Consider the following 21,987-nt stretch of genomic DNA (forward strand, 5'->3'; position numbering starts at 1 on the left):
TGCATCCAGGATGGGAAAGAAACAAGAAGCCTTGTGCAGGGTGATCAAAATAGGATTCTTCTTCTGCGTCCCCAAGAAGTCAGGCCCAGCCACTCTGAATGTCTTCAAGGTCAGAGATCAAACCCAGCGACTCATCTCTGTGAAAGAAATGGAGAATAGTTCTATAAGGCTCCAAATCTGGGGGAATGTCCCCTTCCTCACCAGGACAACCACCCCCATCATAAGAATCAAGATCCATCTGCATTCGAGCTCACTGCACCACGGCACATGACCGTGGAGACAGGGAGAGGAGCACTTGGAGTGCACGGAACTACCTTAGTAAATACTGCCGATTCCAAAGACCAGCACTGTAGAAATGTCTGCAATCCCTGGAAAATTTCTACCCAGGAAAAGGATGATGGGGTCTATATTCCAGGCTCCATAGGAACGAACCTGACATCCTGAGAGCTAGTGCCCCCTGAGGTCTCGACCCATGGATCAATCAAGGGAGGGGACACCCCTGCCATGTCTCCCTTGGTCCCACTAACCTCAGACCAAAGAGATGGACCATCGCCGGCAAAATCAGGTGGTGGTAAATCTTCCTGAGCATCCAGGCAGCGCAAGACACAGGCTTAAAGAAAACTCCGAATGAATGGCCCTGATGTGGCATGCAGCACAAATAGGTTTCTTCACCACAGGCACCATGTTATAAGCGTGCAGACCAATAATGGCTCACGCCTGGATTACCCGTGCGTATAAGCAACACCCAAAATGGACGTATAAAAATGTGTGTCCAAGCACACATGCCTAGGCTGCTCTTCCAACTGATGCCCAAATTGAACGCCCAGTACTAACACCTAAGCTGGAGGCACAAGATGTGCGTCCAGAAGGAAGAATGCTCAAACTGGACGCACAGACGAGAACAGATGCACACACAGACATGCAGGTGCACACGGACGGCCTGCAACAAAAAATATGCGAAACTACCCACAGCCCTCCACATGCCATAATGGGCCTAGCCTAACAGCTGCTCAACCTGCTGTGCTGTACTATCTCCTCACCTCACAGCACTCCCTAGAGACGTGAGCGGGACAGCCGAACACCAAAGGAACAGATCCTTCTCCTGCTTTCTTCCTTTTGCTGTTTTATTTTTGGGTTTTTTTTCAAGTAAAATTTTTTTACCTGAGCTCAGACCTCCTTGGCTGAGAGCAGGAATGGGTCCTGGTTACAGGGGGAAGAGGGCTAAAGCCTTCACCGTTGAGCCTCTCCCAGCCTGCCATCACTAATTCGAATTTAGATCCACGCCAGTCAAGGCTACCGGACTAAAGGTACTCTACCGAGGGAGGGACCGCACAGTATCACACCTCAGGAGGCATGCGGTTCTACATAGACATCTGATCTTTCCAATATCTCCTTCCAACTTCTTTTTTTTATTTTATTTTATTTTTTTTTACTCGGGCAATTCCCCAAAGGGAAATCAATGTCACCATCTGTTGGACACAGAGAATACTGGCGGGCTGATGTTGGGAGGGGACTATATAGCTGTGTTGCCATTTGCTCCATCTCCATCTGCTGGTAGAGGTGCATAACCCACTTGTTGGCATTGACCTGCCCGAACGCTGAAGAAGAAACTATTAGCTATTACCACGCTATGCAAAAAAACCCTGCTCGCCTAACAAGCGCCAGGGACTAGCGTTAAACTTTACAGTGCTTATTGTGCTTTCTGCGGTTCTTCCTACTTAGTATCATATCGTGATACTAAGTAGTAGGAACCACAGAAAGCAGCACCATGCAAAATTAAAAAGGCTTGCCTGAAAAAGGAAAATTGGTTCTTACCGGCTATTTTTCGTTCCTGTATGGATCAGTCCATGGATCAGTCCAGAGTCCTGGGTTTTGCCTCCCCTCCAGCAGATGGAGACAGAGTTTTGACAGACTGTGCCCTATATCCTATGGTGCCACCTACAGTCCCGTCAGTATTACTCAGTATCAAAGCAGAATGGCTCAAAACCCAAACAACTATATACAACTAACACATTACTTGAACTGGCTCACTAATCCCAAATGGGAACAGAACCCTTTGAACACTGAACAAAATTGATCTGCAGACCAGAAATAAATGCTGAACGAGTGGACTCTCCGTTACTTCCATGTATAAAGCGGGTGGGACTCTGGACTGATCGTGGTACTACAGGTACAAAAATTATCAGGTAAGAACCAATGTTCCTTTCCCTGTACGTATCCGGATCAGTCCAAACTCCTGGGATGTACCAGAGCTTTCTTACCTGGGGAGGGACCTGGAGAGGCCCACTCGGAGCACACCTTCTCCAAATCCCCCAGAACCCGGCGCCTGGACATCCAGTCTGTAATGCCCCGCAAAAGTGTGTAAAGACTTCCATGTAGGCACCCTGCAAATCTCTTGTGGCGAGACTTGTTGGCATTCCGCCCAAGACGCTGCCTGTGAATGGGTACGAAGTCCAACCGGTAGGGGTCTACCATGCAGCAAATACCCTGAACTTATATAGCTTCTTTCAGCCAGTGGGCTATCGTAGTCTTAGATGCCATATTGTCTCTTTTTGGACCACTCCACAGCACAAAAATATGGTCGGACATACGAAAAGCGTTCGTAACCTCCAGATAACGCAGCAAAGCCCTGCGAACATCCAGCTTCTTTAAGTCTTTAGAAAGGGGATCTGACCGGTCCAGATCTGGAAAGGACAGGAGCTCCACTGATTGACTCAAATGTCAGGAGGAAACTTATCTTTGGAAGAAAGGAAGGAACCGTCCGTAAGGAGACTCCAGAATCAGAAATTCTAAAGAAAGGTTCTCTGCAGGATAACGCCTGAAGCTCCAACACCCTATGAGCAGATGTGATAACTACCAGAAAAATCACCCTTTTTAGAGGCTCAAAGGGCACAGCACACAGAGCTGTCAGAACCAAGTTTAGGCTCCAGAAAGGACAAGGGTGTCTGACTGGGGGGGCGTTTAAGTGCTTTGCACCCCGAAGGAAACGAGCCACATCCGGATGCGCAGCTAACGCTACCCCCTGTATTGTTCCGTGTGTAGCTCCCTGAGAGCTGCCACCTGCACTCTCAGGGAGCTACATGATAAGCCCTTGGATAGTCTGGCTTGTAGGAAACACAAAATATCCGACACCAACACCCGCATAGGTACAACCTCACGTTCTATGCACCAAGATTCAAAGACTTTCCACACCCGGACATAAGCGAGGGATGTGGATGTTTTACGAGATCTCAAAACCTTTGCCCTTCAGATGCTGCCTCTCAAAAGCCATGCCGCTAGACAAAAGCAATCGGCCTCTTCTAAATAGACGGGCCCTTGATGCAGAAGGTCCAGGAGATCCCGAAACCGCAGGGGCCCTGCCACCACTAGATTGACCAGATCCGCAAACCAGGGATGCCTCGGCCACTCTGGAGCTACGAGTATTACCTCTGCTGGGTGGAGTTCTATTCGCCTGAGCACTTTGCCGATCAGAGGCCAAGGCGGAAACACGTACAGCAGGACGTTTGTCAGCCAGGGAATAACCAGGGCATCTATCCCTTCCGCTCCTGTCTCCCTGCGGCGACTGAAGAAGCGCGGGGCTTTGGTATTCCTGAACGTCGCCAGATCCATGCTGGGTATGCCCCACATGTCGCATATGAGCTGAAAAGCCTCGGCCAACTCCCAGTCCCCGGGATTGAGACGGTGATGACTGAGTCTGCTTGAACGTTGTCAACGCTGGCTACGTGAGATGCCGCAATGCTGACCAGATACTGCTCCGCCCAGCTTATCAGCTGTTGAGCTTCCACCGCCATTGGTTGGCTTTTGGACCCTCCTTGGCGATTGATATAAGCCACTGCGGTCACATTGTCGGACAATACCCTTACAGACTTCCCCTGGAGGAGTGGAAGGAAAGCTTGTAACGCTAAACACACAGCTCTGGTCTCCAGACGATTGGTCGACCACTGAGATTCTTCTTAGGACCATTGCGCCCCTGCACAGATTTCCCCCGACAAACCGCTCCCCAGCCGGAGAGGCTGGCATCCGTGGTAACCACTGTCCACTCGGGCACTACCAAGTGAACTCCATGGGTTAAGTTGTCTGAGAGGAGCTACCAATCAAGACTGGACCTTGCAGAATAAGTAAAAGGAAGGGGCAGATGAAATTGCTTGGAGACTGGGTTCCATCGTGAAAGCAAAGCTGACTGTGAAGGACTCACATGAGCAAAGGCCCATGGCACTCCAGAGTGGAAGTCATTGATCCTAGTACCCGCAAGTAATCCCATACTCTGGGAGGATGCTTGGACAATAAGTCTCAAACCTGTCCCTGCAGCTTGCAAATGCTGTCCACGGTAAGGAAAACTCTCCCCTGTTGCATGTCGAACAGGGCTCCCAGGAATTCCAAGGGTACCAGACTACTCTTGGTAAGGTTGACCACCCAACCGAGCGATCTCAGTAGCTGAAGCACTCTGTGGACCGCCAAATGGCAAAGCAACTCCGATTTCGCTCAAATCAGCCAGTCGTCCAGGTTTGGATGCACCAAGAATCCTTCCCTCTGGAGTTGTGCTGCTACCACAACCATTATCTTGGTAAAGGTCCTGGGCACAGTGGCAAGCCCGAAAGGCAGAGCTCGAAATTGAAAATGATGTCCCAGGATGCAGAACCTTAGGAACTTCTGGTGGGCAGTCCGGACGCCAATGTGTAAATATGCCTCCGTTAGATCCAGCGATGCCAGAAACTCTCCCTTACGCACTGAGGCAATGACGAACCGTAGAGTCTCCATGCGGAAGTGGGGCACAAGAAGGCATCTGTTGACCCATTTTAAATCTAGAATGAGCCAAAAGGCCCCCTCTTTCTTGGGTACCACGAAGTAAATGGAATAGCGGCCTCTTCTCTGTTCCGCAGGAGGAACTGGCGTAATGGCGCCGAGCTCGAGAAGGCACCGCAATGGGTCTTGTACTGCCTTTTGTTTCTCCTCATAAGTGCATGGGGAGACCAGAAACTGGTCCCAAAGGCGACATGCAAAATCTAAAGCGTAATCTTGTCTTATCACGGTAAGGACCCACTGGTCCGACGTCAATTTGGCCCATTCCTCGTAAAATAGAGACAGTTTGCCCCCTATGACCGGCACCAAGGACTGGACCGGCAGTTCTGTAACCACAGAAGTCTGCGTGCCGAGACAGCCGAAACCCGCAACAGGTCATACAGAGCATCCACACTATAAGCAACTGCAGCTTCCAGGCACCCCGCCTGGAGAGCTTCCCCCTCTGAAAGAGAGGCGTAGGCCTGCAGTTGGTGCACCGAGCGAAGACCAGCTCTCAAAGAAAAACTGCTGCACATGGCAGCTCGCACTCCCACTACACTGAGACTTCTAATATTTTCTTGAGCTGAAGCTCCAACTTTCAATCCTGTAGATCCTTGAGGGCTGTCGCTCCTGTGACCAGGATGGTGGTCTTTTTGGTGACTGCTGACACCGCTGCATCCACCTTGGGAACTCTAAGAAGATCTAAAGCTTCCTCCAGCAGAGGATATAGCTTATCCATTGCTTTACTAACCTTCAACCCTAGGGCAGGGGTGTCCCATTCTCTGAACAGCAAGTCAGTAACCGAGAAATGAAAAGGAAAGGAAGTGGTCGGACCTCGCAGGCCCAACACCACCAGATCAATAGCCCCCCATCCAGAATTCCTCTGGCGGCACTTCGATGCCTAACTCCCCTAGAATCGCGGGGATAAGCGGACCCAGCTCATCCTTTCTAAAAAGGCGGACCACCTTCGGGTCGTCTCCTTCAACAATATGGGAGTTGTGGACTGAATCCTGCTGTTGATCTGCATCCCTGTCCACCCCTAGCGGAGGCTTGGATGGCAGGGTCTGGTCATCTGGGTCAGAAACCTGCAAGGAAGAATCTGTGTCTTTATGGGACGCCACGGACCATTAAGGGGCGCTTCACTTTTGAGGACCCAGTGCTCCCCCTAGGTTTGGACTGCTTTCGTGAATTTGAAATTGGCACCACAAAAGAAGTTTTCTCTCCAGCCTGCATTTTCACAGACTTCCTGGCCTTAAAGGCCTTATGAAGCAGTAAAATAAACTCCGAGGAGAAGGAGGAGGAAGAAGAGGAGTTTGAAGCTCCCTCGGGGCTCTCCTTTGTCGCAGGCGAGCCATGCCCCGTTGGTTTGCCCCCCCCCCCCCCCCGGAGGCCATTTGTTGCGGGGATAAAGAAGGCAGGAGAATCCCCTCCCCCACTGCGGCTCGCTTTGCTGCTCTGATAGAGCTTAAAATGGCTTCCATTCCCACGCTCAGCGGGAACGGATCAGGAGAAGGGGGCTGTGGTCTACTAACCCCCATGGGAGCTTTGCGAGCGCTCTGCACATTGCCCCCGGCCGCTGTGGCGGTTCCTTCTCCCCCCCCGGGGAGACGAGCAGAGGCCACCTCGAGAAAGGCGCGCACACACTGATCTGCAAGCCCGGCATGCTGTTCTCTGCGGCATCGCTAAAGGAAGAAAAAACGACCTGGAGCAGTGAAAACGGCGGCGAAAAGACCGGCAGTGGCAGCGAGGGAAGGGAGAGTCCGAGCACCGAAAATAAAGACTTTGTTGGCTTTTTTGGTTTGTTTTTTTTTAAACTTGCCCGGCAGTCTTCTATGGGTCCTGGTCCTTCTGGGGTGAGTGAAGTGGGCTCCCCGGTATCACACCCAGCGCTGCTGAAAGTGGCAATAGGGCCCTCCACCCTTAGCCGCAGCTGCCTCAAGCACCTCAGGACCTGGCAACCCCCTGGGAGGCTGAAGAAAATCCTTCTCTGCCTTTTTTTTTTTTTTTAAAGACCTAAGTTTAAGTTAAAGAAAAAAACTCCCTGCTTACTTTGTCTACATTTTTTTTTTTTACACTAAGTAACAAGTACAGACTGTAGGTTTTGCACCTCCACCATCTTCTGGAGATAGAGAAATACTGATGGACTGTAGGTGGCACCTTAAGATATAGAGCAGAGTCTGTCAAAACTTCTCTGTCTCCATCTGCTGGAGGGGAAGCAAAACCCAGGAGTCTGGACTGAGCCGGGTACGTACAGGGAAACACAAATTTCTGGGCGCACAATATACATGCTCTAGGCCATGTATATCGTGTGCATATTCTGTGCTGGTCAATTAGCTGCCGCAGAGTAAAACAGACGCTTGCGTCGAGCGTCCGTGTTCCCAACCTGCACACAGCCATGTCTCCTGGGCGCCCAATACCAAGGATGCACTAGGGATGCACAGTTTCTCCAGCGCGTCCTTTTTAATGTGGCAGTTCATTAGCATTTTGCATCGCGCACCCAGGAGAGCTGGATAGGTGCATATTAGGAAAATGGGCCCTCAATACGAATGCCTGCTCCCAGAGACTACCCACGTTGGACAAATTTCACAGTCCTTGAAAAGTTAATTATCTGCAATATAACTCTGTTTACATTCCTTTTTTCCCCGCTTCTCTGCTGAAATCCATCTCTTCTCCAAATCAAAGCCAAAAATGGTTTCTCAGAAAATCTCCTCCATAATCCATTGGTTTGTTCTACTAATCTCATGAACATTTTAACCCTTTATTAGAAAATGGCACTGCCCCCTCAGTTCTAACTCTGCTTACCGTCCTCTGAAGCTGACATAGAGTATATGCTGTTTAGGTAGAAAGAGGCACGAGTCCCTTCATGGCTAGGATGGCTATCTTTCCTTCTGTCTGTCTCTGGCAAGGCCTCATCCCTTCCCAACTGGGCACTCCCCAGAGACTTTAATAACTCTCGGTGGGCTTCTTCCACTTCCTGAGGAGGCAAAAACAGGAAAGACTGTTTTATCACCAGCAAATCTCAAGAGTTCTATCACTCGCTGGGGGAGCTGCGAATGTAAGAAATCACCGATTACCCATGGAGAAAAAAAAAAAAAAGTTACAATGGTCAGGTGAAGGCTATGCCAGGAGTACGATGTGAAGCATGGTGGATAGGGAGGGCTGCAAAAGAAAAAGTGGCCATTGACAGAGCATGCTTAAAATGTCCAAAGCGATGATCTGATCAGAATACTAACAACAGAATTCAGAACTATACAAGAATGTCAGACATTCAAAACTAGAATGATCAGACATTTCAAAAACAAACAAGGGGACTGGAGTGAAACATGGATTTCCCAATGTACTATCAGACATCATTCTGTTGTTTCTGCGTCCCCTTTCATATTACTTGGTTAACTAACACCACCCACCACCCACTGTAATCTCCTATTTAGGCTACTGAACATTGCTCTTTCTCCACTACAATCTGTTCAAAATTCAGCTCCATGACTTCCCTTCCTTCAGCATCGCTATGACTAACTCCTCAAGTCACTATCAGCTCGATCCAGTATCGTCCGCTCGAGGATTGCCCGTCTGTAACGTGCTCGTAGCGCACAATTCGGGCGCGCAAGGCAGTTCGGCGATACAGTGTCCAGTTTCACGCGTCCGTATCGCTTCTGAAAACAGACGCATAACCCTTTCCGCACCCGGCATGTAAATGAACGAAAAAGCTGTATAATGAAGGAATTAGCTATTCCCCTGCGATACTGTAACGGGCGCTGATATTATCTCCTCCGTAACCCGCTGTTCTGCCGCGGCCTTAACCTGCTAGTTTACCGCCTCCCCCTAGTAGGAGTTAGTGTAGTGTAGTGTAGGGTAAAAACATTGCTTACCCGCCCTGGTCCCGTCCGGTCTCCTGCAGCCCCGTCCGGACCGGACGGGGCTGCAGGAGACCGGACGGGACCAGGGCAAAAAAAAACAAACGAAAAAGTAGCAAGGCTCGGGCCTGCTATGGTAAGTGTAAAAAGTGTAAAAAACAAAAAACCTGTGTGTTATATAAAAAAATAAAACAATTTTAAATACCTGTCGGAGGGCCCGTGGGTCCAGGCGGCCGGTGGGCGGCGGGCAGCCATCAGCGGCATCCGGTAGTCCCTTCTCCCTTCCTCCCTCCCTCCCCTGCCTGGATGAGCGCCAAAATCGCACGGGCGGGTCGGCAGCGGGGGGGGGGGCGGCAGCAGGATCCGGGAGCGGCGGGTAGGCAGCAGCGGGGTCCGGGGGGTCCGGGGCAGCGGCAGCGGGGGGGCGGCAGCAGGATCCGGGAGCGGCGGGTAGGCAGCAGCGGGGTCCGGGGGGTCCGGGGCAGCGGCAGCGGGGGGGCGGCAGCAGGATCCGGGAGCAGCGGGTAGGCAGCAGCGGGGTCCGGGGGGTCCGGGGCAGCGGCAGCGGGGGGGCGGCAGCAGGATCCGGGAGCGGCAGGTAGGCAGCAGCGGGGTCCGGGGGTGGCAGCGAGATCCGGGGAGCCAGCAGCGGCAGCATGTTCGATCGCGCAGGCAGGTAGGTGGCAAAGTAAAGATGGCCGCCTGCACGGGAAAATCGTGCAATTGGCCGCTGAAGACGTGACGTCACGACGTTTGGCGTCACGGGGTGTGACGTCACGTCTTCAGCGGCCAATTGCACGATTTTCCCGTGCTGGCGGCCATCTTTACTTTGCCACCTACCTGCCTGCGCGATCGAACATGCTGCCGCTGCTGGCTCCCCGGATCTCGCTGCCACCCCCGGACCCCGCTGCTGCCTAGCCACCGCTCCCGGATCCTGCTGCCGCCCCCCCGCTGCCGCCCCCCCCCCCCCGCAGCCGCTGCCCCCCCCCGGACCCCGCTGCTGCCTACCCACCGCTCCCGGATCCTGCTGCCGCCCCCCCCCCCCCCCCCCGCTGCCGACCCGCCCGTGCGATTTTGGCGCTCATCCAGGCAGGGGAGGGAGGGAGGAAGGGAGAAGGGACTACCGGATGCCGCTGATGGCTGCCCGCCGCCCACCGGCCGCCTGGACCCACGGCCCTCCGACAGGTATTTAAAATTGTTTTATTTTTTTATATAACACACAGGTTTTTTGTTTTTTACACTTTTTAAACTTTTTTACACTTCCTGGTGCCTGTCATTTCAAATGTCATTTGAAATGACAGGTACCAGCGCACCCAGGTTACTGTATAGGCGCTGTTACAGCGCCTATACAGTAAAATGGGTTGCGCGGGCATAACCCTTCCCTAACGCTTCACAGCCGCGGCATGCATTTGCATGCGATTAGAGGAGAGTATCGGGGAGTTAGTGAAGAGAACTGTGCGTGCGGGGAGGAAGGGTGCGCCTGACACTACCTCACTGTTTTTACCGCGGCCTTACTGGATCGAGCCGTATATTGGCTCCCTGTTCACTTTCACATATAGTTCAAGTTTCTCTTGCTCGTCTACAAATGCATTCACTCTGTTGCACCTCCTTATCCATCTTCTCTCTCCCACTCCTTTCCCCTCATGAATTCCATTTGTTGGGCAAGTCGCTCTTATCTGTAGCTTTCTTAATCGCTATCTCCTGACTCCTTGCTGTGCTGTATACTTAGAACAGACTTCCTGAAGTGGTGCATCCTGCTCCTTTCACTGGCCATCTTCAAATCCGGTCTAAAAATGGTGCCTTTTCAGAGTTCTCGACCATAAATACCCTTCCCATCGACTGTGTCATGTATGTTTCTTGACTAGACTATTAAGCTCCATGAGGGACTCTCTCATGCATCTGTCTAGCACTGTGTGATAAAAAGCAGTAGTAGTGATTCACATAGATCATCAAGTAATGGCTTTTGCCTTAACTTCCTTTTTGTGTTCTGACCTGATGAAGGCAGGGTAGCTCCCCGGAAGCTAGTCAAGAAATGCTGCGTCTCTCAGAGCTATTTAGCCACTGGTATATCACTTGAGTGGCAGGGAGGCACTCTCCCGGCTCACCTTTAATCTGTTGAGCTTTTGCGTAAGTTGTTCTATCGTCCTGAAGATCATATCTACATCCTGGATGACCACGCTGGACACCGGGGTGTCTGCCAGGGAGCTACAGTCGGCTGTTTTGCACAGATACGGAGGATCCTCTGGATTTTGCTGCTGGTGGGTGTTGGGGCAGGGGAGACTTGCTGCCCGCTCCTCATAGTTCGCTGGCAACGCCAGCTCATCTGGGAAGGACTCCGTGGGACAGGACGGCAGCGCTACATAAAAATAATTTCCTATTTCATGCAGGGAGGACAAAAAACCTGTTAAAAACATTTACCAGCCATCAACCCCCCAAAAAACCCCTTAGCATAACCAGCCACTATTTTTTCCCCATGTGTGAAGCATACATAACAGGGTGAGACCGATTATGGCCCATTTGGGCTGAGCTGGAGTAACAAAATGGAGAAGTGCAAAGGCACCTCAGTCCTGTCCTGAAATTCTTATGCTTTGCTTCAGTTTTACTAGCGGTTTCTTATAATGTTAACTTTTTAATGTAATTCCAAAAATTGTTTTTAATTGGTTGTTCGGAAGCTTTTAAACTACAGTACAGCACCACTGATCTGAAACAGGATCAAGTTGTTTTTTTTTCTGAAAACAAGGATTTTCGGGATATCTACCATTTGCTGGAGACAGAAATACTGAGGGACTGCAGGTGGCACGCTGTCTTAAGTACCACATGGCCAGTAATGCTTTTCTTCTCTGTCTCCATCTGCAGGTAGGGATGAAAAACCCATGCACCTGGACTGATTTGGGGCATGAGAAGGAACAATTGTTTTATGAAGAGTTTTTTGGGGATAATGGAAGTTCTCTGTTAAAAGGATTTTTGATAATGGGAATTTTTCCAAATAATGGAATACAGGCTGTGATTTTTTCTGGATAATGGGTTTTTGGATAAACGCACTTCAGACATAAGGTGCTCTAGGTACTGCGCTGGGCTGTTTCTCTTCCTTGAAATTGAACCGGGCAGAGAGACCAGGACCCCCCCCCCCCAAACATTGATTGACCCTGGCCCTATTACATAGAAAACCTGCAAGAAATTAGTCTACATGTATCAGGCTGATTTCCTGGCAATTTCTAGGAACATTTTCCATAATTACCTATTCCTCAGGCAAGTAGCTCTGGTCCCACAAAAGTGTCAGGTTTTTAGGATATCCAAAGTAAATAGTCATCAGTTACATTTCCATATTATTTATCTTGAAAATCCATCCTATTCACAGCGCTCAAGGATAAGGATTTGAGCAGCCCCGGTTATGGGCAGCTGGATAAAGCAAAGTTGCTTACCTTTCATAGGTGTTCTCCGTAGACAGCAGGACAATTCAGCCACACAAGTGGGTGATGTCACGGGATGGTGCCAATGCAGAACGTGCTCTCGGGGCTCAGAAAGACCTGGACATCTTTCCGAGCGAGCACAGGTATTCCCGCACAGCCACCACACAATTCTCCTCTTTCCCTGCACAAGCTAAGTTTCAACTCTAGGGGGGAGGAGGGTGGGATTGTGTGACTGAACACGTCTCCATGAACAAGCAGGACTGAATTCGACCATGAGGCAGAGCTGAAGCTTCCAGTTAAATAAGAAATGTCTAGCTAAAGGAGCTATCCCTGTGGAATGCCTGCTTAGACTATTTTTCTTTTTCAATTGAAAGTTTATTGTAACACATTTGTGGACAGAGGATCACCAAGCTGCTTTGCAGATTTTCTCAATTGAAGCAGCGTGAAGATGCATTAGGGAAGCTGAAATTGTCCATACTTGATGAGCTTTTGCCTTGCTGTGAAGCTGCAGTTCAGATTTAGCACAGCAATACAAAATGCAGTCTGAGATCCAGGCAGAGAGGATCTGTTCCGTAACTGGCCATCCTTGGTTGTTTGAGCTGTAAAAGACAAGCCGTTGAGTTTTCCTGTAAGGTTCAGTCCTTTTATAAGTAGAATCTAAAGCTCTTCTGCAGTCCAATATATAAAGCCTTGTTCACCGTCAGAAGGATGTTTTGGTAAAACTATGGACTGATTCAAGTGAAGTTGAGAAACCACCTTAGATAAAAATCTTTGGAGGAGTTATCACTACTCCACTATTCTTGGAAATGTCTGTATAGGGTGCAGGCATCACTTACTCTGTGCTGAGGTCACTGCTATCAAAAACAAGACTGTCCACAAAATAAATTGGAGATCCACAGCTGCTAAGGGTTTAGAAGGAGGAACCATGAATTGAAGCATTACATTCAGATCCCACTGAGTAGGTAGGTTTCTTATAGGCAGATAAAGATGGTAAAGATCTTGAAAGATTTTTGCCACTATCAAATATGGATAAATTCAAAGACATTCCAGAGTGGATGATATACAAGATAGCACTCCAAGTGCATTCTGATGGAATTAATCTTCACTCCCAATCCAGGGTGATTAAGAAGATATCATAGAAGGGCTGAAACTGAGCAACTGAATGGATCCTCCTCCTGAGATGTCTACCAAATGGAAAATCTTTTCCATTTAAAACTATAGGAGCATCTAATGGAAGGTAGTCTTGCTGCAAGAATCACTTCCTTTAAAGGAAAGGGCATGGCTTGCACTGTCATGCTTTCAATATCCATGCTGTGAGTGCCACCGATGAAAGGCTGAGGTTGAATGTACCCCTGTTGTATTGTGATAAAAGATTTAGGCAAGAGGCCACTGGGGTTTTCTAAAGCAGCTGCTGAAAATGTAAGAGAGAAAAAGGTCAGTGATCAGAAGCTATGAGAGATCACCGAAAGAGGAAGATGGCCGACAATATCTAGAACAGGTATGAGAAGCTGGGAAAGTAGTCAGGAATGCAAAAATTCAAATGGAAGAAAAAATATCAAAACAGTAAAATGGGAGAAGACTTTTTTAAAAATAGATATGTTAGTAATAGAAGTGCAAAGTGGCATTGTAAGACTCAGAGATGAAGGGGAAGAATATGTAGACACTGATGAGGAAAAAGGAAAATTTGTTCTTACCTGGTAATTTTTATTCCTGTGGTACCACAGGATCAGTCCAGACAAGTGGGTTTTGTATCCCTACCAGCAGATGGAGGCAGAGAACTAAAACCTCAGACACTACCACCTGCAGTCCCTTGGTATTGACCTGTACCCAAGCCAATGTAGAGCCAACAATAAACTCAAATAATCTCCCTCATAGGGCGAACAGATAAAAATAGGTTGGAGGACCCTTAACTGGAGTCCTCCCCTCCAAGCTAAGTCACAATACGACAGTCTTTCGGAAATCAAGGGGATGGGTCTCTGGACTGATCTGTGGTACTAAAGGAAAGAAAATTAGCAGGTAAGAATTAATTTCCCTTTCCTGTTCCTACCCCAGATCAGTCCAGACAAGTGGGATATACCAAACTCCCCTATACTGGGCAGGATCCCAAAAGCCCCACTCTCAGAACACTCTCACCAAAGGTTGCCTCCTCTGGTGCTCATACATCTAGGCGATAATGCCAAGCGAAATTGTGCAAAGACGACCAAGTGGCCACAAATCTCCTGTGGCAAAACCAACTGACATTCCGCCCAGGAGGCTGCCTGCGGTCTAGTTGAATGTGCCTGCAATCCCAATGGGACAGATCAACCTTTACAAAAATAGGCTGAAAATATAGTCTCCTTTAACCAATGCGCTATAGTGACTTTAGAGGCCTTGGTTCCTTTCTTTGTGCCATCGAACAAGACAGAAAGATGATCCGACTGCCAAAAGGCATTAGTAACCTTAAGATATCACAACAGAGTCTGCCAAATTTCCAGCCCCTCCCTCCCTCTTGTGGCACAATCTACACAGCAGAGTTAAGCCACGATCGAGTGCTGCAGCAGGCCCTGCAGACTTTTGCATGCTCCGTCTGTACCATCAGAGAGGGGAAACATGCGGCACGATCTGCCTCCTGCCACAGAAACAATTGTAAAACGCAGAGGCTTGAGATGTGACAAGAAATCTCACCAAAATGGGATCACAGCGGCCTGTTTCTCCGCTCACAAAAAAAAAAAAAAAAAGTTTTTATTTTTAAAGATACAACCCAAGAAAAAAGAAATACTTTCCTGATAGTGGCTGTCAACTGGGTCCTCGGGGAAAGAGCCTTCAGAGAAAGGGTACCAGGACCCCTAGCTTTCCTGACCCTGGATAGTGCAGGCTAAAGCAGCACAGGGATCACTAACTTCCCGCTCACCCGGCTCGACGGCCCATGAAGGAACCTAACACCTCAGGGAGCTCCTCAATTCTTCTGACCTACTCTAATCTCTCACATTTTTTTTTTTTTTTAACATCAAAATGGTGACTGTCACCTTTGTCACTCATGCTGGGGGCCTAAGATTTTCTCCAACCACCAAGTTTCCACAATCCAACCACTATCCTGAGGGATCCTGGCACCAGATGCATTTGTCCCGAGTTGTTGATTTACCAGATGCATTATGTGCATCCTCATCCAACGCACCAGAACCAACACTGCTACCCATGAACCGAGAATCTGCAGAGAACTCCAGGTTATTGGGAGTCTGGGGAATAAGAATGAGCAGAGGTATCCCCCTGTCGAATAGAGCTCAGAATTATTCTAGATTTTGAGATGCAGGTCGAGTGCTTTTGAAGCAATTAAATATTCTATGTTTGCAACATTAAAACAAATACAAATTCTTTCTTATGAGAAAGAACATAGAAACGAAGGAAGAAAAAGACCAAAAGGTTCATGCAGTCTGCCCAGCAAGTATCTTATGGTAGTAATTGCCGCTCTGTGCTGGTAACCTCCATGCCTTCTGTTAAGGGTAGTAATATTTACAATCAAAACCAAGCAACTGTCAAACCCATAGCAAAATTCCTGCTAGCAGCATTTTTACAGGGTGAGCAGCCTTCCTGATAATTCAGACAATTCTGCTTGAACATGCTTTGCTTTGGACTTGGCTGTAGAAGCAGTCCTGTGCTTTTTCCCTAATGTCGGCATATCCATATCTCAGACTGTAAAAGTCAGGGCCTAATGTTGTCTGACATCTAAATCCAATTCCCTCCCCCCCCCCCCCAATATAATCGGAGCGGAGAACAAATGTTGTAGTTTATTTAATAAATGTATATTACGCTAATCTATAATTCTCAGTGGATTACATCAGCAGATACACAGTTAAAACAAAACAAAAAATAGTTTGCAGTTCAGCTACTCCGCCTAACTTAGCCTATGTATTCAGTGGTGGGACTCAGTTTTTTTCCCCCTTTGGGGGATTGCCTGTGAGTAAAAAATAAAAAATAAAGAGAAGAGAAGGAATTGAAAGGAGATAATAGAAAGATGAGACATCTATATTGCACCACTTGCTTCCTGAGGTGATACCGTGCGGTCCCTCCCTCAGTAGAGTGCCCTCAGTCCAATAGACTTGACTATTGTGGACCAGAAATTCCAATAGCAGTTGCAAGCCAAAAGAGCTTTAGCTCTCTCCCCCCCCCCCCTTGTAGCCAGGACCCGTTTCCATGAGAGACTTGTCGGTGAAGGCTTTAACCATCTCTCCCCCATAGCTGGAACCCGTTTCTGCTCTCAGACAGGGAAGGCTGAACTCAGGTAAAAGGTTTTTTGCCCCTTGGTCTGCCAATGAAGGTTGGCAGGCTCACCTGTTGGTTCAGGAGATAGGTTGTTTCTATCCCGTTTTTACCACAGGTGGGTCCAGAATAAATCTGATCAATGTGTTCTTGAAGCTCTTTGAAACTGGTGTGTTCTAGAATTTTTTCCACATTCCTCTGGATGCCTTCATGGTCTCTTTATCTAACTCCTCTCAGCAGAGGGTAGAAGTGGAAATGACATTACAACAGAGGTTGAACCTGAAAGCAGTGATTCCTGTTTCCAAATCACAGAGATATAATATGGCCTATTCCATTTATTTGGTCATGCCCAAGAAAGAAGGGTCATTTTGGCTTATACTGGATGTATATTTCCAATCCGTCGGGAACTTCAGCAGACTGTTTTGCTGTTTTGGATTGTTCTTACCAGTTTCAGACCTTGCCTTTTGGGCTAATCGTGGCGCCCAGGACCATTTTTCCTAGGTCATGGTGGTGGTAGCAGTGGCTCTCCACAAGAAGGGCATTCTAGTTCACCCCTTTCTGGATGACTGGTTGATTCAAACCAAAACCGCAGAAGAGAGTCTTCACACTTCTTGCAGGATGGTTTCTTGCTACAGGAACTAGGCTTGGGGTGAATCTGGCCTAGAGTGATTTGCAGCCATCTCAGACCCTGGGACATCTCAAGGTTCGGTTTGATATAAGACAGGGCAGAGTATTCCTGTCGCAGTCTCGGTTCCACACAATGATACTAGATCATTGATTCCTGAGGAACCCTGTTTGTCCAACCGTGGGTCTTATCTACAGATCCGGGGGTTGATAGCTGCCCCATTAGAAGTGGTTCCCTGGGAGTGGGCACATATGTGCTCTCTTCAGCGCCCATTGATCTCCTGTTGGAGTCCGCAGTCAAAGATCTATGTGGGGAGGCTGTTCCTCCCGTCAGAGGTGAAATCCCAGTTGGTCTGGTGGTTACAGGTGGGTCATCTTAGGAAAGTAATTTCCCTGTCAATGTTGGATTGGTTGGTACTCATTACAGATGAGAATCTCCAGGACTGGGAGGGCTCACTATCAGGAGTTGGTGTTGCAAGGATGCTAAAATGCAGAAGAGCGGCAGTGGAACATCAGCAAATGGGAAGCATAAGTGATTTGGTTGACATGCTGGCGATTTGCCGAGCAGTAGAGCAACTTTTCCAAAGCATATCTGGCTTCTCATAGCCAGAAAGAACAACTTCAGAGCCGATTTCCTCACCAGGAGAAACTTGGACCTAGGAGAAAGGGAGCTGGTGGCCTCTTTGCTTCTGGTGAACCGCTGGGGCCTATCGGATCTAGGCCTGTTGGCGAGCTTCAACTACACAAAGGTTCCACACTTCTTCTGTCACAGGTGGGACCCAAAAGCAATGGGCATCGATGCTCTTTTTCAGGAGTGGCCATGCAGCACCCTGCTATATGCATTTCCCCCTGGCCTCTAATAGGCAATCTGGTCCAGGTAGTTTACAAGTCAAACCAACACCATCCTTTTACTGGTTCCAGATTGGGTTCAAAGGCCGTGGGTACACCGATCTCCAGAGACTTCTGGTGGACAATCCCCTTGGGCTACAGTCTCAGTTGGACCTTTACGTCAGGGGTTCATTCTGCAAGAGGATCCGGGTTGATTCTGTCTTACGTTTGACCATTGATAGGGCTCGGTTGTTGAAGCAGATTTTTCAGCCTGCTGTAATTTCCTCTTTTCTTTGGGCCCAGAAATTTTCTACTTCTCTAGCCTAGGTTAGACCTTGGATGGTCTGGAGGTCTGAGCAAGGTACTTAACTGCTCAAGGTGGATATTCCTTTGATTTTGGAATTTTTACAGGATGGTCTGCTTAAGGGTTTGGTCCCTAGCACCTTGAAGGTCAAGTCGCAGCCCTGGCTTCTTATAGGGGGAAGAGTTATTGGAGGACCTTTATCTTCCCATTCGGACATGTCCCGTTTCTTGCAGGGAGTTAAACCTTTTCACTCCCAGTTGAGACTTCCGGTGCCTATGTGGGACCTTAACTTGATCCTCGAGTTTTTGGTGGGTTCAACTTTTCTATTGCTGCGTACTCTTTCCTTGCAGCTGCTTACTTTGAAGACAGGTTTTCTGGTAGTAATCTAAATTGGCATGACAGGTCCCTGAGCTGCAGGCTCTTTCCTGCCATGAGCCTTCTCCATATGACTCCAGGTGTGGTTCAACTTCGGATGATGCCCTCTTTTTTGCCTAAAGTGGTTTCGGAGTTTCATTTGAATCAGTCTTTTCCTCTACCTGCCTTGGACTGGGACAGAAATTAATATGGGTACTTCCTTTTGTGTGTTCCTTTCCTTTGTCTTCGTGTCCTTTATGGCAGTGTTAGGAGGTGATTAAGGTTGTTTGGAAGTCTGATCGACTATTTGTGCTCCATGGTGGAGCTCCGGCGATGCGGGCAATGACTTGTCCGCTGGGTAAAGGAAGTCATTATGACAGTCTAGATGGCTGCGGAAGTTGCCTTACCAAGACAGATTAGACAGCATTCCATGTGGGTTCAGGCGGTATTGTGGGCAAAACTTCATTTGTCGTCTGTTGAAATTTGCCAAGCAGTGACATGTTCATCTTTGCTCTCCTTCTCCAAGCATTACTGCTTGGATGTTAGGGCTAGGGAGGATGCTGCCTTTTCATGAGCGCTATTGTATGGACCGCTGGCAACCTCTCACCCTTTTCGAGATTAGCTTTGGTACATCCCACTCATTGGGACTGACCTACCCAAACGCTAAGGAAGGAGAAATTACTGCTTACCTGATAATTCCTTTCCTTTAGTGAAGAGTAGATCAATCCCAGACCCGCCCTTGGCTGCCGGTGAATTTGTGGTTAGCTTTTCTTAGGGTGAGTTATGCTCTTCATTGTCAACTGGTGATTTCTCTAGCCCTTAGTTTGCTAGATATGTTCCTTTCTTTGACGGAGTTCAGTGTTCCTAATGGTTGAGAAACATGAATGCTTGCCTGTGGATAATAATGTTCAAGTATAATCAGTTTGTCCAGAGTTTGGCTTTTCCAGAGAATACTGGCAGGCTGATGTTGGGAGTTGGACTACATAGCCGTGATGTCAACTTTTACTACGTCTCCATCTGCTGGCAGAGGTGCATAACCCACTCGTTGGGACTGACCTACCCTTCACTAAAGGAAATCAAAGTAGTAATTTCTCCTTCCAGGACAGGTACTTTAACCCGCATTTATGTATTTATATAGATTTAATTAACCAACTTTCCACAGATGCTCAAGGTAGCGTATAATAAATTAAAAAAAAAAAGGCTAATCAACATAGCAATAAAATAAAAAAAATAAATCACCAAGACATCACTTAGCAAATCAATGGACAGCACAAATATAAAACACATCAATATTCAAATTCCAAAACAAACACATGAGTTAAGAGTTTCAAAGCAGGCTTTCATCAGCTGTGTTAAAATTATATTGAGGCTTGATGTCAAGCTTCAAAATGAATAACTAAAGCTTGTACAGAAACCGATCTTTACCGACTGCATTATGATGTACCCAAACAGAGCTTGTTTTAAGTCCAGATTTGAGATATGCAAAAAAACCTCTGGAAAACGTGTCTGCATTGGTGCCATCAGGATGACATCACCCATGTGTGTGACTACAGTGAACTGTCTTCAGAGAAAACATGATTTGCTCAAGGTTATAGAGGGTCGGCGACTGTGCTGAGAATAGGCCAAAGATACAGGGAGGTAAAGTGGCTTGCCCAAGGTCACAGAGTGTCAAGGGATTCACATTCCCAAGTCTCAGTCATTACCCCACCATGCAATCCATTATTCTATCCAATATATCCACCCTATCCATAAAATAAGCACAATACAAATCATCACCTTGGAACACAACTAGAAAGTCTGACTACCCAGCATTACAGAGGAATTGGTCTAGTAACTGCCTCCAATTTAACTAAATGTTGCCATTTCGTTTTAAACAAGATGATGCCAGATTATGGGATTAAAGGCAAAATTAATCTGACAAAGAGGGCAATTTGAAAATGAAAACCATGTTTTGAATACTTTTTTTTTTTTTTTTTTTAACAAAAGTTCTTTAATGTGGACTGGCCCTGTAGCTCGTCACTAGACTTGAGTTTCTTGTCAGTGGGGTCTGAATTGGGTCAGGTGTGCCTCAGAAGTGATGTGCTGAAAGCCTAGGGATCCCTGCTGCCCTGAAAAGTCTGAAAAGTCTGAAAAGCCAGCTAGGAGGCAGGGGCAAACATGCCCCTGCCTCCTAGCTGGCAGGGGCATGTTTGCTCACCTAGACATACTTTCTGGGCTAAAACAGAAAACAAAAATATATCTTAAATTGCATGGGATTCCAGAGGTTATGTGAGATTGAAACGCATTCTTCAGGATCTATTTTCTTGGGAAAAATATGGCCTTTACTGCTGCAAAACTAAGCCAGGAAGGGGTAGGGGAAGCTCCTTAGCAATGGCATTCACATCTTTGAGTTGCATTTGCACACAATTATGGCAGACAAGGAGCACTCTTCCCTCAGTGGAAAGGACACACTAGGATTAAGAAAAGAAGGGACAGTCAAACCTTGTGAGGAAAAGGCTCTTTACAGCGAGCTTCCGCCGAAGAGAATTCTAGCCAACACTTAATATAAGCTCCAAGTGATATGAACTTTTATTTCTAAAGATCCTAACAACTGAAGAGCTCACCTGCTCGTGTCTTCCAGGGGATTACAGGACAAAGTCGCATTCTGTAACAATATCTTCCAACCTTTGCTTTCAGTCTTTATTTCTTCCAGAACTTTTCAGTGCTCATCACAACAAACATTTTTTCCCACTGATTTTTCTCCCATTTATGTTCGTTAGGATAAGACTGATAAATTCCCCAGAAAAATAAAATAAAAACTGAAAATGAAGGTCCCCAACTCTACAGTAGGGTTTTTGCTGAAATGCTATGGTTTTTTGTTGGGTTTTTTTTACCGGCAGGAATGATTTTTATTTTATATTTTAGCTCGAGGAAGAAAATAAATTTAAGTTACTCAGAGCTCTTCTCCTTGCTCACCCCCACTAAATGACGATTCCTCCAAACCTGGGCCGATCAAACCAGACATAAAACGTGTGTCCCAGCCAAAAGAAGTCTCTCTTTGCAATGCCTCTCAAACTCATAAAATAATTAAAGTTGGGTTTTTTTTTGTTTTACCATCTAAATTAGTTCCGCCTCCAACTTCCTGCAACTCAGTTTCTGATTGGCCGCTGTCTGGCAACAGTAGGACATCATTACTGCCCACCACCTCTGCTGTGCAGAAACACCAGAGAAAGGAAAGGAGGAAGAAAAAAAAGGAGAGGCGAGAGGGAGGAGAAAAGAAAAAATATTAAGAACAAAAAAAAAAAAAGAAGAAAGATTAAATAGAAATCACTTATTGTTAGTTAAAAGGGAGTACTTTAAGACTCCTATTCCAGAGCAGTTTAAGCCACTCCAGCTTTTGTTTTCATTTGTGTTTTTTTATACCTGCTAAAAAGATAACTAAGGGTTTCTCACCTGCTTAAATGTAGCAGAATTGATAGGAAAATCTGCCTGAATCAAACAGCACCACAGAGGGAGTCTTAAAATATTCCCTGTCAAGTTAGTGCCCAGTAACCATTGATACACCCAGAAAGAACATTTCATTACAGAAGAGAAATTTCAGGCAGGAATAGCAGAATTC

General features: G+C 47.4%; 1 protein-coding gene across 5 annotated transcripts in view; it reads right to left on the reverse strand.

Moving 5' to 3' along the window:
- The window catches only part of ARHGEF11 (Rho guanine nucleotide exchange factor 11), a 218,593-nt gene that overhangs the window by 5,292 nt on the left and 191,314 nt on the right, over positions 1-21,987 (reverse strand). For 3 of the 5 annotated variants that reach the window (XM_029580824.1, XM_029580826.1, XM_029580823.1), the window contains 3 exons: positions 21,483-21,578; positions 10,739-11,007; positions 7,582-7,753 (listed from right to left, as the gene is read on the reverse strand). In XM_029580824.1, the coding sequence (XP_029436684.1) occupies positions 7,582-7,753; positions 10,739-11,007; positions 21,483-21,578 (537 nt within the window). The remainder of the gene's footprint in view (positions 1-7,581; positions 7,754-10,738; positions 11,008-21,482; positions 21,579-21,987) is intronic. The other 2 variants (XM_029580825.1, XM_029580827.1) reach the window with 2 other exon arrangements.

Source organism: Rhinatrema bivittatum, chromosome 16 (genome assembly GCF_901001135.1).
Source record: "Rhinatrema bivittatum chromosome 16, aRhiBiv1.1, whole genome shotgun sequence".
Classification (NCBI taxonomy): domain Eukaryota; kingdom Metazoa; phylum Chordata; class Amphibia; order Gymnophiona; family Rhinatrematidae; genus Rhinatrema; species Rhinatrema bivittatum.